Consider the following 13,495-nt stretch of genomic DNA (forward strand, 5'->3'; position numbering starts at 1 on the left):
TTTGGTTATTGACAATAGTGTTGACTACTCTACTTCAGAAGATGACAAAGATGATAAAAAGAAGAGTCAGTAGGATCAAAACATTGTGCATAATCATTAATCACCAAAATTAATATCATTAGCACATAGTTCCATGAGCATGAATTTTGACTATCAAACACATTGGCAAAATGTTGTGGAACAGGCCACAATAATTACTATCACTTTGACATGGGAAAATAAGGAAGTGGAAAAGAGAGAAGAGGATAAACAAAGATAAATTCAGATGGATATGTAGTAGAGAAGTGACAAATTAGTTGTGAAGAAGGATGAAACAAATAGGGAAAGATATATCACTATTTTATAGAGCCCTCATAAGGCAACAAAGACTAGACTAGAAAGCACTTCAAAGTCACCCTTTGAATCACTTTTCTCAGGATCGACACGAGATGTAACAAATATGTTTGAAGGAAATATGGATGTACAAAAGTACATTCAGTTTATAACCTTCTATATTGGAAATATTGTTCAAAAATTTGGTAAGATGAGCAAGAATGCTCAAAGTCTTAAAATTTTCTATTGAAAAGCTACTAAGTAAACTACCTTTTCTAGTACAAACTGGTGAACCTGATATTGAGGAAAAAATAGAAAAGGTTATAGAAGCCTTTGAGACTCATTTCATTACACTTGAGGAGGCAACTAACCTAAGGGAAAAGCTAATTCATGATGCAAATTTATTTATAGTATGTGGAAACATCAGGAAACTAATTAATTTTCTAAATAAATAGAAAAAAAGAGTTAAAAGTATAGATAAATTAAACACAGGAATTAAAAATGGAGATAAATGAATAAATAAGGAAAAAAGAGAGTTTTAGATTACGATAAAACAAGTTTTGAAGAGAAGAAAAAAACAAGAGTTAACAGTATAGATAATAGCTAATTAAATTAAATAAATAGGAAAAAAAACAAGAGTTAGAGTTAGAGTGAGATAAAACTGGTCTAAAAATAATTAACGACAAAGGTTGACAGTTTTCGAATAATTTTCCACAAAAAAATAACAAAAGATAGTAATTTTCAAGATTTTATTATTAAGAAGTATTTTTTAAATGTAAGAATATTAATTTTATTTTGTATTTTATTACTTTAATATTATAACATCAATAAAATAAAAGTTAAGATTCATATGCAAGATTGATTTTCTATATGTCGAGATGATTTTTATTCCTTCTATATGTTAAAGTTATAATAATAATTATAACTTTTTGTTCAATTTTATTTTTTTAATTAGTTTTTATTTATATAAAAAAAGTATATTTATTTCTAATTACATTCATAAATGAAATCAATAAAATCAATAATTTAATTTTTCGAATGCAAATTTCCATCTATTTTAACTACTTTCTAACCCCTACATGAAGCACGGACTCCAGCTCAACTAGTTTTCAAATTAAGGAAAATAAAGCATTTTGAACGAGGATCAAAATATATATTCGGCCAACTAATAGATTGCATATATGCAGGATTCTGGATTTTATGCCTTTTAAACTGTATTTGGGTAATGCAGAGAAAGTATTTGGTGAAGCTGTACAGAGAACGAAAATCAGATATAACAGACAAGGAAAGCGGATACAACGAAAGTCAGTTCGTAAGAATGGCAAGCAGCAATAGTGGACCTACTCGGCCCCGAGTTCCGAAGTATGTCCCAATAGTTGGGATTGAGAAGGCAGTGAATGATATAGTGAATTTGCTGAAACCCAAAGATGAATTATCGCTAGCTCTAGTTATTTTTGGATGTGGTGGAATTGGGAAAACAACGCTCGCAGAAGCAGCGATTGCCAAAACAATTTTTGACCAATATAATTACACAAAGATAGCACTACATCAAGAAAAAGAGAAGAATGATTTTACCAGCCTGCAGCAGCAAATTTTCAAAGACTGCTTCCCAACTTATAATAATGGCAAACCTGTCGAGTTCAAAGATGAGGAAGATGCTCAGGATCGGCAGGTGAAAGCTTCTCAATGTGAAAATGCCAACCAGTTTTTATTTTCGTTGATAACGCTTTGAGGTCACTAGACGTTAAGTATCTTTTTCCAACCTACACGTTATTCCTCCACCCCCGAAGCAGAATTCTCTTGACGACAGGAACGTTGGTAGCTGCACGTGCATTAAAAAACTTACCCATGCTACAGTGGGAATTCTACACTGTCCAGCCTTCGGTGAAGGAAGATGCATTGAAACTTTTGTTACCAGACCCTAATCAATCTGATCTAATTGAAGATGCATATTTACAGAGAATTTTAAGGGTTTGCAAAGGTGTACCGCTGGCTCTCAAAATTGTTTCTACTTATTTGCATAGGGAGAGTCGTGCTCTCTTATTGGACGATTTGGAGTGCGATTTCTGGGCTCTCAAACTTGTTTTTTCTCATTCATATAAGCAGAGATGCTCTCGCTTATTGAACGCTTTGGAGAGGGGAGATGAAATCAAAGAAGACAAGATCGTTCATTGTCTTGATGATTTTGTGTATGGTGAGTTGGATGAAATCACTCAGGAAGCCTTTGTTGACATATGCTGTTTTTTCAACAATTTGAAGCCGCAAGATGTGGAGCATATAGTGGGAGCAAAGGCACTTACATCTCTTTTTGAGGCTGGATTGATTACATCAATCCCTAACCAGGAGGCAGAAGATGAGTTAATAGTCCATGATGTCGTCCTAGCAAAAGGGCAAAGCTTGGCAAAAGACACTAGAATTACGGATGTCAAATACTTATGCGACGCAGCAGATGAAGAGGTATGTCTTGTGCTGTTTTCATTGCATGATTCAATATAATGAAACTATGAAATTCTAACTTTTTTGATTACTTTTGAAGAGGCTCCATCAAATCAAAGGAATCTGGCTTGCCAATGACAAATCTACATATGTTCTTCCGAAGAGACACTTAAGTAAAGTGACAAAATCATTAAGAGTTCTTGCATTGGGAGATAGAATGAAATTCGGCAAAGCAATTGAAGAGCTGGAATTTGAAGAATTGAGGTTTCTTCGCATAGGCAATAGCATTCCTCGGTTACCAGTGAAATTAGAGGCACTTAATAATTTGGAAGTGTTCCATGGGCCATGCTCCATAGGAGGTGAAGATATTACGTCTAGAGTAAGTATCCTGTACATATGGACATGATTTCATCAGTTTTAAATATGAATAGTTTAGGAGCCAAGTTCTGACAACTGGAAATTGAATGCAGCTTCCTTCAGGTCTATTAGCGATTAAGGTCATGGAACCATCTGTTGACAAATGAATCCAGAAGTCCACAGGTGGAAAAGGATTTCCTCAATGCCATAAATGATGGAATTTCTAGTTCTAAGCACCACCACCTTGTTGAACTGCAGTAATCTAATTCCTAATTTGATTCTTTCCCCTGTTCTGTTCTGTTTTATCTCTTTCTAGCTACAGGGATCACTGTCTTTTGGTCTGGGCCTCCTCTTCCTACGTATGCGCTCTGTTTTTGCTGTCTTCAGTATAAGCACTGTCAGGTCTCACATGTCAACGTGTTTAGATGGTTGCTTATGTGACGATCAAATTTTGACCGGTCAATCTTTTGTTTGAACAACAATTAAGAAATATTTAAGCTAATTTCCTAAGTTTTGTAACTTTATTTCATTTATGAAGATGGATTAATGATTAATTGATGTATAGATGGATATATGTTATGAGATGATGCATTTCATAAGTATATTTAATGTCTTATGTCTAATCGTATTATTATTATTATTTGGATTATGGACTTCTAGTTTGTTGAGAGTGTCTTAGTGGGTAGGACTTGATAGTACAAGAGTGTGGTTGAGGTAGATGGGGTTAGCGGGATGGATGGATACCTGAGTAGACCACACACCATTTAGATGTTTAAATGAGTAATTAGGAATGTCAATATGGTTGAATTCCAAACTTACATGGTGTTTCATCAAGATAGACTAAAGATGTTAATCTAACCTAGTTACATTTTAGTTCTACCTTACTATTTTCAATGATAAAATGCTATGAAAATAAGAAAATAAAGATGTATTACCTAATATTGGCATTTGAAGTTTTATCTAATTCCTTGAATAAAGATACTATGCATATGATGCGCTTGAATTTGACATTTCTTGTTGTATTGCTTTATTTTCTATCATCTTTTCATAAAAACAGACCTAGAGGTAAGAAACGAAGAGGCAAACTTGTTACAAACAAGTTCATATATATTGTTTTAAGTTTTCTTTATATAACGTATAGGAGATGACATGTCTTGAGAGTGTCAATTTTATTATGAAAAGAAAACCCTGAATTGGGTCAGTTACAGAAACAAGAAGAGATATAAAACAAAACCATGCTAGTTGTTATAGAGGCGGCTCTGGAGGTGCAGGGTTTGGGGAAGACTGGATTGGAGACACACAGCAATCAGCGGGTTCCTTTCTATAGCTTCTAGCCTATTTTAAAAATGCTCAACATACCTTGTGTTTTCCAAAAACGTTGGTAATTCGTGGATTAGAGTTCAGCTAGATGAAGTTATAAATGCGTTACCAGTATGCACTTTAAATTTGTTTACGTTGCTTGTTCCCTACAATTCTGTCAGTATTGAATACATGAAATTAGAAAAATTTGATGGAACAAAAGCAGCTTTCACAGTTCCCTTAGCTGATGTTTTAATTGGGGGAAAATGAGTCGTCCATAAGGGCTAATAAGCTTCAACAGAAGAGAACTCTTTAGGACAGACCAATTTGTCTTTATGTTGACTGTTTGCATATATGTTCTGTCATGACCAATTAGAAACCCTTCCCGTTTCTTTTTGCTTAAATTCTTAACATGGCTTATCCCTATTCGGTCCTTTAAGTTCCACCTCAGGAAGAGACATGCAAATTGGTTCTTGAAGGGTCCCTGAGTTCCTGTAGAACGTACATTTAGAAAACAACCTTGAACCATTGTACTGGAAAACCGAGACAACACAAGGAGGCTGTCGAATGTTTTGAGGCTGTAGAATATTTTAGTTCATTTTGTTTATCAGCATGCATTGGTACTAAAGATAGCAGAAAACCACAATTCATGTGAAAGATATGTTGACGTAACATTATAAACACTCAACCCAATCGTTCTGCACAAATCTTCAGTAGAATGTTTAAAAACTCGTTGTTGCTTGAAATTTCAAATACATTACTACTGTGAAATTTCAAATACATTACTACTGTGAAATTTCAAATACATTACTGTAGTAGTCTTGGTTTGCAGCATGTGAGATGGTCTGAGATAGGGACAAATATTCATAGGTTCAGATTGGCGTTTTTCTGTCCAAAGAATATGTTTTTCTTTTCCTTTTGCATGTTTATATTGCTTTCAGGACATAACCAGATAGGAAGAACCCTCAATACGTGCTTAGCTGTGTGAACTACCAACCTTAGAGGGATTAGGTTGCTATTAGTATTAAATAGCCTTACTTGAAACAGAGTGTTCAGATTTATATAGAATTGTTCATCAATGTAAAGGAAAACTGTACATTGCACTCTAAAAGTATAAATTAATATAGAACTCGAGTGTCAACGAGTTCTGCCTGTATTCAAAACTTTGATATTAAGACCAGCATTCATAAATGTCAAATTGGAATGAATGTATTAAGGTATAAACGATTGAATAATGACATTGGTCAAACAACTATATTGTAACAAAGTTAGAAGATTGAAAGTATAAGTTTGGAGGATTCTTAAAAAGACTTGAAACATTATTGAATTGTAGAAATGGTAAATGAGCCAGCATTGCTGTAAATTTCATCTCTGTTCTTTTGTATTTATTCTGGTTATGTACCTCAAATGTTAAGACTTCACCCATCGGATTTTTAACCATCTGTTGAAATCATTAAATTATAAGCTGTATATGCTGTTGTGTGATTGTCATCATCTTTAAGGGACAGGTTAAACTGATTATTAGTACAAAATCCAAGTGGATGGGTGTGCACAACTTGGATTATTCCATTGTTTAGCAACAGTTCTTTGTGCTGATTATAACTCAGAAATAAAATGTTATTTACTGTTGAATGTGAATTCATAGATAAGACGTTTTTTTTTTTCTTGCTGTTTAGGAATTCTTAGATAGAATCTCTTCATTGCTGAATATGAGTTCAGAGATAGCCTTTTCTCTATTGCTGTATATCAACAAGTGACTTTTGAGATAGTTGTTATAGACTTTTGAGGACCTGAGTGTTGATGTTTAAGTCCTTTATGGTTGGGTGTAATGTGGCATAAGGGAGGGCAGGGATGGATGCATTATGTTTTTGCTTCTCTCAGCCTGTTAGGTTCTGAAGATAGGATTCATTACGTTTTGTCTCTCTCTTCAGATATGCTGATGAATTCAGTGCTTGGCCAAGCCATATATTGATTGCATTTAAGTATGTTGTTTTTGACATGAAGCATATGTGTGTGACTGTGCTTATTTATCTTGCATATGAATAGATATGCTTTAATTTAAAAGAATGTACATGTGGGTAGATGTGTTACCGTTTTTCTTTCACTGCATATAAGTAGATGAGTAGTGTTCTTTACTTTTCCCTACCACATTCCGTGATTAAGCTACTAGGCACATGGTTGCATGTAGCATGTTTCACGGCTGCACTAGATCCATTCGATCCATGTTGTTCCGGGAAGCTAGACTTCTCTTGCCAGGGTCGGGGGCATTCTTCGTGTCAAGAAGAATCCCAAGGGAGTAAACACTCCATGGTTGGTGAGGTAAAAGCGCCTAGGCCACACTCTTGTCTCAGATAGCAGATGGATGATGTCCGATGGCTTTGGAGACTGGATACATGGAATGAAACATGTCAAGTCTTGGTAACCTATCCCATGGTCATATACCTTCATCTTGATGATGAGTATGGTATTGTTCAATTGATGTAATCTTTGATTATTGGGTAATGTAATCTTAAAAGATTGTGATGAACTATTCTTCATTATAAGATGGGCATGCAATGTATATGCAATGTAAATCAGCACCATAGTTGATATGTTTTAATGTATCAGTTGACAACATAAAAGTTTGTATAAGTGATAACATAAGAAAGTTCACATATTCAATCACCGGATTTCAAAAATTGATCAATTTTAATTTTTCTTGAATCCTCAAAAAGTTAAACTTGGAATTCAATTCCCAATTCCACCTATCTGGATGGAAGTGTGGTAACCTCATTTTGGGGCAAAATTAGAATTCCTCAAATCTAATTCCACTTTATCATCTTCGACCCAAACGAAAAATTTGACAAAACTGGGTTATGACTATTCCAATTCCAGTTCAATTCTGCAAAACAAACGAGGCCTAATTGTTATTATTAAATTTCATTATTGGATAAAGAATGAGTTCTTGACTTTTCAACTCTGTTTATGATTGGTTCTTTTCCGCATTTTTTGTATTTGTGTGATGTGGCAATTTAATGTAGGACATGGTTCTTACATATGCATAAGCAGTCTTGTACAGCTCTATTGTTGGAGACTATTTTTTAATCTGTTTTTACTTTAATTTTCAGTGTTTTTGCAAGTTATATGGAGTTGAGACTCTTCTTTTATGTAAGAAGTATCTGATTTTTTTTTGAAATGGGAAAGAGTGATAGATCTCCAGTTCATTTCAAGTCTCAATATGGATACAAGCTGTAGTCTTTGGGATTCAATTTTCAATTATTTGGTTCTTCTCTTTCTCTGCCTTTCCCTTTAATAAATGGAAAGATTACATTTCTCTGTACCAAGGGAGCTTTACAAGTTACTGGAGGGATCTTATTTGAGTTAGATGCATTGAAAACTTTCATATAGATGGTTTCACTAAAATAGAGGAGCTGCCAGACCAAATTTGCATAGGCAATAACATTGCTGAGTTACCAGTGAAATTAGAGGTGCTTAATAACTTGAAAGTGTTCCATGGACCTTTTTCAATAAGAGGCGAAGCTATTACATATAAGGCTAGAATTCTGTGTCCAGTTATATGGGCAACATTCTGCTATTTATATAAGGTTAGTTCAAGAGCTAAGTTCTGACAACTGGAAAGGGCATGCAGATTCTCTGGAGGTGGATGCAGTTATTCAACGTCACGAATCCATAAATCCAAAGCTTTGCGCTTTGGCTTTTCAGATCTTAGAGCTTTAAAGCGTTTAGACTCTTTAGAGTGGTCTCCTGAATAGGAAGCATTCTTCAAAGTCAAAATAAGAAAGTAGGTATTAATATTTGTCTATTAGACTTGGAACACTCATTTTAAGCAAGGAGTACAACTTGAACAAAATTGTGAGCCGATGTTTTATAGACGCTTTTATATGTATGTATAAAATATTGAGTTGAAGTTACAAGATTCAAATATTTGTTGGTTTCAGAACAGAATCTAGTGTGGAAGCGTAATTTTTCTGCAACTCTATTATTTATTTGTATCTGGAGGTGCTTGGCAGGGTATTTCTACTGGAGAGACGGTTTGTATTCTGCTTTTAGTGTTTTTGCAAGATATATAAAGCTGAGACTCTTCTTTTAAGAAGTCTCTGACGTTTTTGTTAATGGAAAAGAGCTCTAGCTCTTACTCAAATATATGTAACCATTTCATTTCATATGTTAATTAGCCTACAGACTATTTATTGTGGGCATTGCCCACTGGAAGTCAATTGCTTACGCCAGAAAGAAAAAGACATTGCTGGTAAAAAGACATTATGACAAAGCGACCAGATTTTTCCTATCAGAATTTCATATCAGATTTCGCAGTTTGAGATCACTGACTCGTTGCTGCAACAGGGAGATTGCCTTATCTCCCCTGCCTGAAATAGTTTAAATGCCTTTATTTCAGATCATGCTTTTGTCTATTCCCCTCTTGTGATTTCTTTCTCAATTTTTTTGCTATCCACATCACATCCAGCAGTCTGCAAACTTCTGCCTGGAGACAAGAAAATGACAGTTGTTGCTTCCTGTTCTGTGGAGGCCTAAAAGGATTTATAGCAGTAGGTTTTATGTGGTTGCCAAAGGTGAAAATAGTGAAAAATATCGTAACTGATCTTCCTGAGATCGAAACCCTTGAGTGAATACAAAAGTGGTGGGTATTTAAACTGCAAAAGGGTTTTGGTTATCAAATGTGGGATTTCAAAATGGAAATATTACTGGATTTTGAGTCCATCAATTGTCATTTGCAGTCTGGTAAGGTTCACATACTGGTTTTCTAAGGAAAAGCGTGGGACTACCAATGCCATGTTTCCTCCCTTCAGTTCTCTTCCCTTTCCTCCTGCAAATCCCTCCAAACATATCCTATCATTTTCTGACGTTCCTGCCTTGGCAAAGGGGCAAATTTAGTGGAATCAAAGAAGTTTAGCAGGGGACAAGGCCATGAGGTTCAGAAACCGGTGCAGCAGATATTGTGCAGAAATTTATCTTTGTCAATCTCCAATTTCTGATGTCATGATTGGATTTGATTGCATCTCTATGTGAGCAACACTCAAGTTTGGGTGGCAACAAGGATGAACATACACTCACAATCCCTTTTGAGCAACACCCCTATCATAGGGGTTTGTCCCTATGATTGACTAGCAGATGTAGCAAAATCCATGTGGACGTTACGCTCTGGGATGTAATATCAGCCCCCAATCTTTGATTCCAACATCAAAGGGTTTCCTGGAATTATTTTTGGGGTGTCGAGATATGCACACTCATAAAAGTATAAGGGAAGTGAAATACTGTTAGATGTTGTGGTTGCATTTGCCTTGGTAGACATCTATGGAAAATGTGGAAGCATAGAAAGCAAGGAAAGTGTTTCGACAAAATTCATCACAGGATATATTAAAGCTGGATTTGTTGAGAAGACATTATGAAATTTTAAGCAAATGCAGCAGGAATGTATAAATCCAAGATCTACAACTTGTGCAAGCATCCTCCTTGTTTGTGCCAAAAGTACAGCTCTGGGACAGGGTATGAACATCCATTAAAGGATAGATGAAATTTGTCGAAATGTTGTAGCTGTAGTTGCCAGTTTCTTGGTTGACATGCATGCAAAATGTAGTATAGATAAAGTGCATGACTATTTTGAAAAAGATGCCTCAAAGAAATGTGGTCTCATAGAATGCCATGATCGAAGGGTATCTACTACATGAATTTGTTGCAATGGCTTTAGAATTATTCAAGCACATTTCACAATCTTTGCAAGCATCTTTCGTACTTGTGCCAAAATGGGAGCTTTGAAAAAGGGCACGAACATCCATCAAAGTGTAGAGCTTTGCAACAGGGTGTAGATATACATTAGAGCATAATGATTAGAGGGTTATTCAGATATTATCATTGGAAATGCTCTGGGACTCATGTATGCTAATGTAGATGTGTTTTCTTGGTATTTGTAGAGCACATAAGAATATTGGTATGTTATGTGGGGGCATGTTTCTTGTCCCTAGGGGACTTGTTCCTATTCATGAAACATTTCGGGGATAGTGGGATGAAAAGGAAATGTCCCCCAGCCATCCCTGATTTCAAAAAACTGTAGGAAACAACAGGAAACACACCATGACATTTGGAGACAGCTAGCCGTCCCCAAAATGCCTAGAGGACGCTCGAAATGCCTCCTATCCATCCATGTAACAAACAAGTTTTCCCTGCATAGTCAAATCTTTTTGGCATTAAGAAAACACATTTTTTTACGTTCCTTTTTGACCAAATTTGCCGATTTCCTGCTTTAAGCATACTGAGTATTACTCAAGATTTCACAACTTTATTTCACTTGAGATCAAGTGGTGTAAGAGCATGGAAAATTTACCCCACAATTTGGCTACCTCCCAGCTTTGAAATACTTTTGAGTTTAGCTTCTTGTGAGAAGATGCAAGCTTTTAAAGCTTCTCAGCTTTGAAACACTTGCATTTGAGACAGTACATAATTTTGCAAGCTTTGCTGGCAATTCTAGGAACACGCAGATTTAGAGTATTTGAAATTATGTCACTGTCAAAAGTAGAAACTTTGCTCTTTGGCAATCGAGGACTTAGAGCATGAAAGTGTTATATACTCCCATATTACAAAAATAAAGGAGGTGTTGATCCATTTTAGGCGAGAGACTCAAGTGAAGTTGGAATCTTACCAATAACCCAGTCATGTGATTCATAATTGAGAATATCTGATGAGAATAAGGGCTTTACCTTGAACCTCTCCATATTCCAAGATGGCTCTTTGACCTTCATCTCCTTGGCATGCATCTGTTGTAACAACAAATCATTAAGATTTGGTCTCCTTCTTAGCCTTAAGATTTGGTCTCCTTCTTAGCTTTACACCTGCATTCATCTACACAAAGCGTTAGTACCAAAACAAATTTGTTGCTGCCTCTTATCACAGTCCTTCCATGATTGTTGCTGCTGCAATACAACTTCCTTACAAAGGTTTTCTTGATCCGTTACCCCCTGCTGCAATAAGGGAACTCTTTTGTCTTCCAATTTCCCAACCAAAGGGCACCCAATACTTTCAATCACATCAATATTTTCAGTCACATTTAAGGGCATCTTTGTCCCATTTTTCTTGCTGCCTCATTCACTTTTGTCATCTGTATGTCAGACCTTCCATCATCACTCCTTTTCTGCAAGTTCAAACTCTTTTGTCTCCAAAACAAATGATGTGTATCATTCCAATTATCATCTATAAGATGATGTAAGACAAACTTTTGATTTGCTTTGTGCACAACATAAGTATTAGCCAAACTGTAGTTCAATTTCTCATTCTTTGCCACTTCTCGGCGAGGCCAAATTTCTTTTTTTCTTGACAAATATCGGAGAGAAATTGGCAATTTCTGAGGAAAATATTGGGAATTCTAAAAATAACTTTAATTTAATTAAAAATGCATTTTTTTTCACAAAATTCAATAAGTAGATGCATGTATTGAGTCAATAAATGAGTAAACAAACCAAACAAGCTGATCTAGATATATATAAATGCAATGAGTAACAAAATCGCATCCTCATGTGGAATGCTGATGTAGTCACAAACTCTGAACTCTGAAACAAGATACAAATAGTAAATATGTATTGTCTTTGTCAAAATATAAGCAAATACAAATGTCAAGTTCAATATGAAACTAGTCTACATCTTCCTCTTCCCCATCCCAGTAGTTCTAGTAAAAACTATGGGAGAGGAAGGGGGTCTAGCAGCTCTAGCAAACAAAACAATAAAATGACATTTTTTTGGCGTAGGTATTTACTGGACGCCACCTGCAAGAAGATTGCAAGTTATTGCGAGAAATTGGCAATATATCACCGACTTCTCGCCGCGAGAAGTGCAAAATCTTGACCCTTGAAATTGGAGATAAAATCTCAAGTTCTCTCGCCGCTTGGAACTTCTCGTGAGAAGTTGATTTATAGCCGATATATCGGCGAGAAGTTGAACTATGAGCCAAACCATCATGCAATGTTCTCCTTGTTGCCTGTCATGGCCTATCCAAGATGATGCAACTACAAGTCATTGGCACACTATCACATAGAACTCTATCATGATATGTTCCTAAAGAAAAATTACATATGCTTGTTCCTTCACCACAATGTTTTGGTCCTTACTAACCCAAGTTGCCTTATATGGATTATGATGAGTAAACTTCTACAAATTTAACTTAGAAACCATTTTGTATGACACCAAGTTATCATGAGGACCAGAGTCTATGATCATTTTACAAAGTTTACCTTGGCTTTTGTAGTAGGTCTTGAAAATAGAAGGTGGCTGCAACATTGGTCCTCTTTGGAACATCAAGAACTGTTTGCCAAAATTGACTTTTTCAACCATATCATGATATTTTGCCATGCAAGGTCATTGTTTCTTGTGCCTAAGATTTAAAACCTTTCAACTGGTTCCAACGAGCTATGACACTAAGGTGGCCGATATACAATACCAATGAAAATAGAAGCTTTGGCATATTTAGTTGAATGATAATAATAATTTACCCATCTTGCGAAAATGACTAAAAAAGCATCAAAATTGAAATCTGACAACACAAGAATGACCCTGATGAAAAAAAATGATGAATGAATCTGACAGGGTGACTTACTAAAAATAAATACTCCCTCCAAGGTTCTTGGAGCCCAAACTAGAAGCCAACTTTAAAAAATGAAAGCATCACTCGACTCTAACTCAACTGAGCTCATCAAAACCAACTATTGACTTACTATAAATAGTAAGTCCCTCAAAACAGAGCCTAAACTCACCATAGGCCACTGGAAAACTTAATAACTTTGCAATTGAGACCCTTATATCCCACTGTCATCTCACGAGGGTTGTGATGATGAATTGACCAAGCCAACTGCAGGAACCTGCTAAAAATGGGGACATTACACATGGAACTAGTAGAGGTTTCATTGCTAGAAGCTACAAATGTAATGAAGTAGTACATATATCCCCTAAATGTCCTTTCAATGCACAAGACAAGAAGAGGGTAGAGAAAAGAGTGCAAATGCTACAAGAGGAAAAGTAGTACATCAAGAAAGGTGGCTGCAACATTGGTCCTTTATTACTGCCTTGTCCTTGTTCATTGATGTTGCTA

General features: G+C 35.6%; 1 protein-coding gene and 1 long non-coding RNA gene across 2 annotated transcripts; both read left to right on the forward strand.

Moving 5' to 3' along the window:
• Positions 1-2,156: 2,156 nt before the first annotated feature.
• Positions 2,157-3,669, forward strand: LOC149565333 (uncharacterized). The gene is made up of 3 exons (XM_089817094.1): positions 2,157-2,769; positions 2,849-3,127; positions 3,219-3,669. The coding sequence occupies exons 1-3, from the start codon at positions 2,161-2,163 to the stop codon at positions 3,270-3,272; spliced, it is 942 nt and encodes a 313-aa protein (XP_089673220.1). The 5' UTR covers positions 2,157-2,160; the 3' UTR covers positions 3,273-3,669.
• A 515-nt stretch (positions 3,670-4,184) lies between these two features.
• On the forward strand, positions 4,185-6,947 carry LOC149565334 (uncharacterized). Its single transcript, XR_016362033.1, has 2 exons — positions 4,185-4,536; positions 6,593-6,947. It is a non-coding gene; the product is annotated as an uncharacterized LOC149565334 (long non-coding RNA).
• Positions 6,948-13,495: the final 6,548 nt, after the last annotated feature.

Source organism: Cupressus sempervirens, chromosome 3, assembly GCF_028749045.1.
Source record: "Cupressus sempervirens isolate cs-2001-9-10 chromosome 3, ASM2874904v1, whole genome shotgun sequence".
NCBI lineage: Eukaryota > Viridiplantae > Streptophyta > Pinopsida > Cupressales > Cupressaceae > Cupressus > Cupressus sempervirens.

What these genes read in the sequence shown, in the direction of transcription:
- LOC149565333 (XM_089817094.1), top strand. Translation starts at nt 2,161, where the DNA reads ATGCTACAGTGGGAATTCTACACTGTCCAGCCTTCGGTGAAGGAAGAT. An exon ending in GCGACGCAGCAGATGAAGAG is followed by an intron (nt 2,770 to 2,848) that starts GTATGTCTTGTG and finishes TTACTTTTGAAG; the next exon opens with AGGCTCCATCAAATCAAAGG. An exon ending in GTGAAGATATTACGTCTAGA is followed by an intron (nt 3,128 to 3,218) that starts GTAAGTATCCTG and finishes AATTGAATGCAG; the next exon opens with CTTCCTTCAGGTCTATTAGC.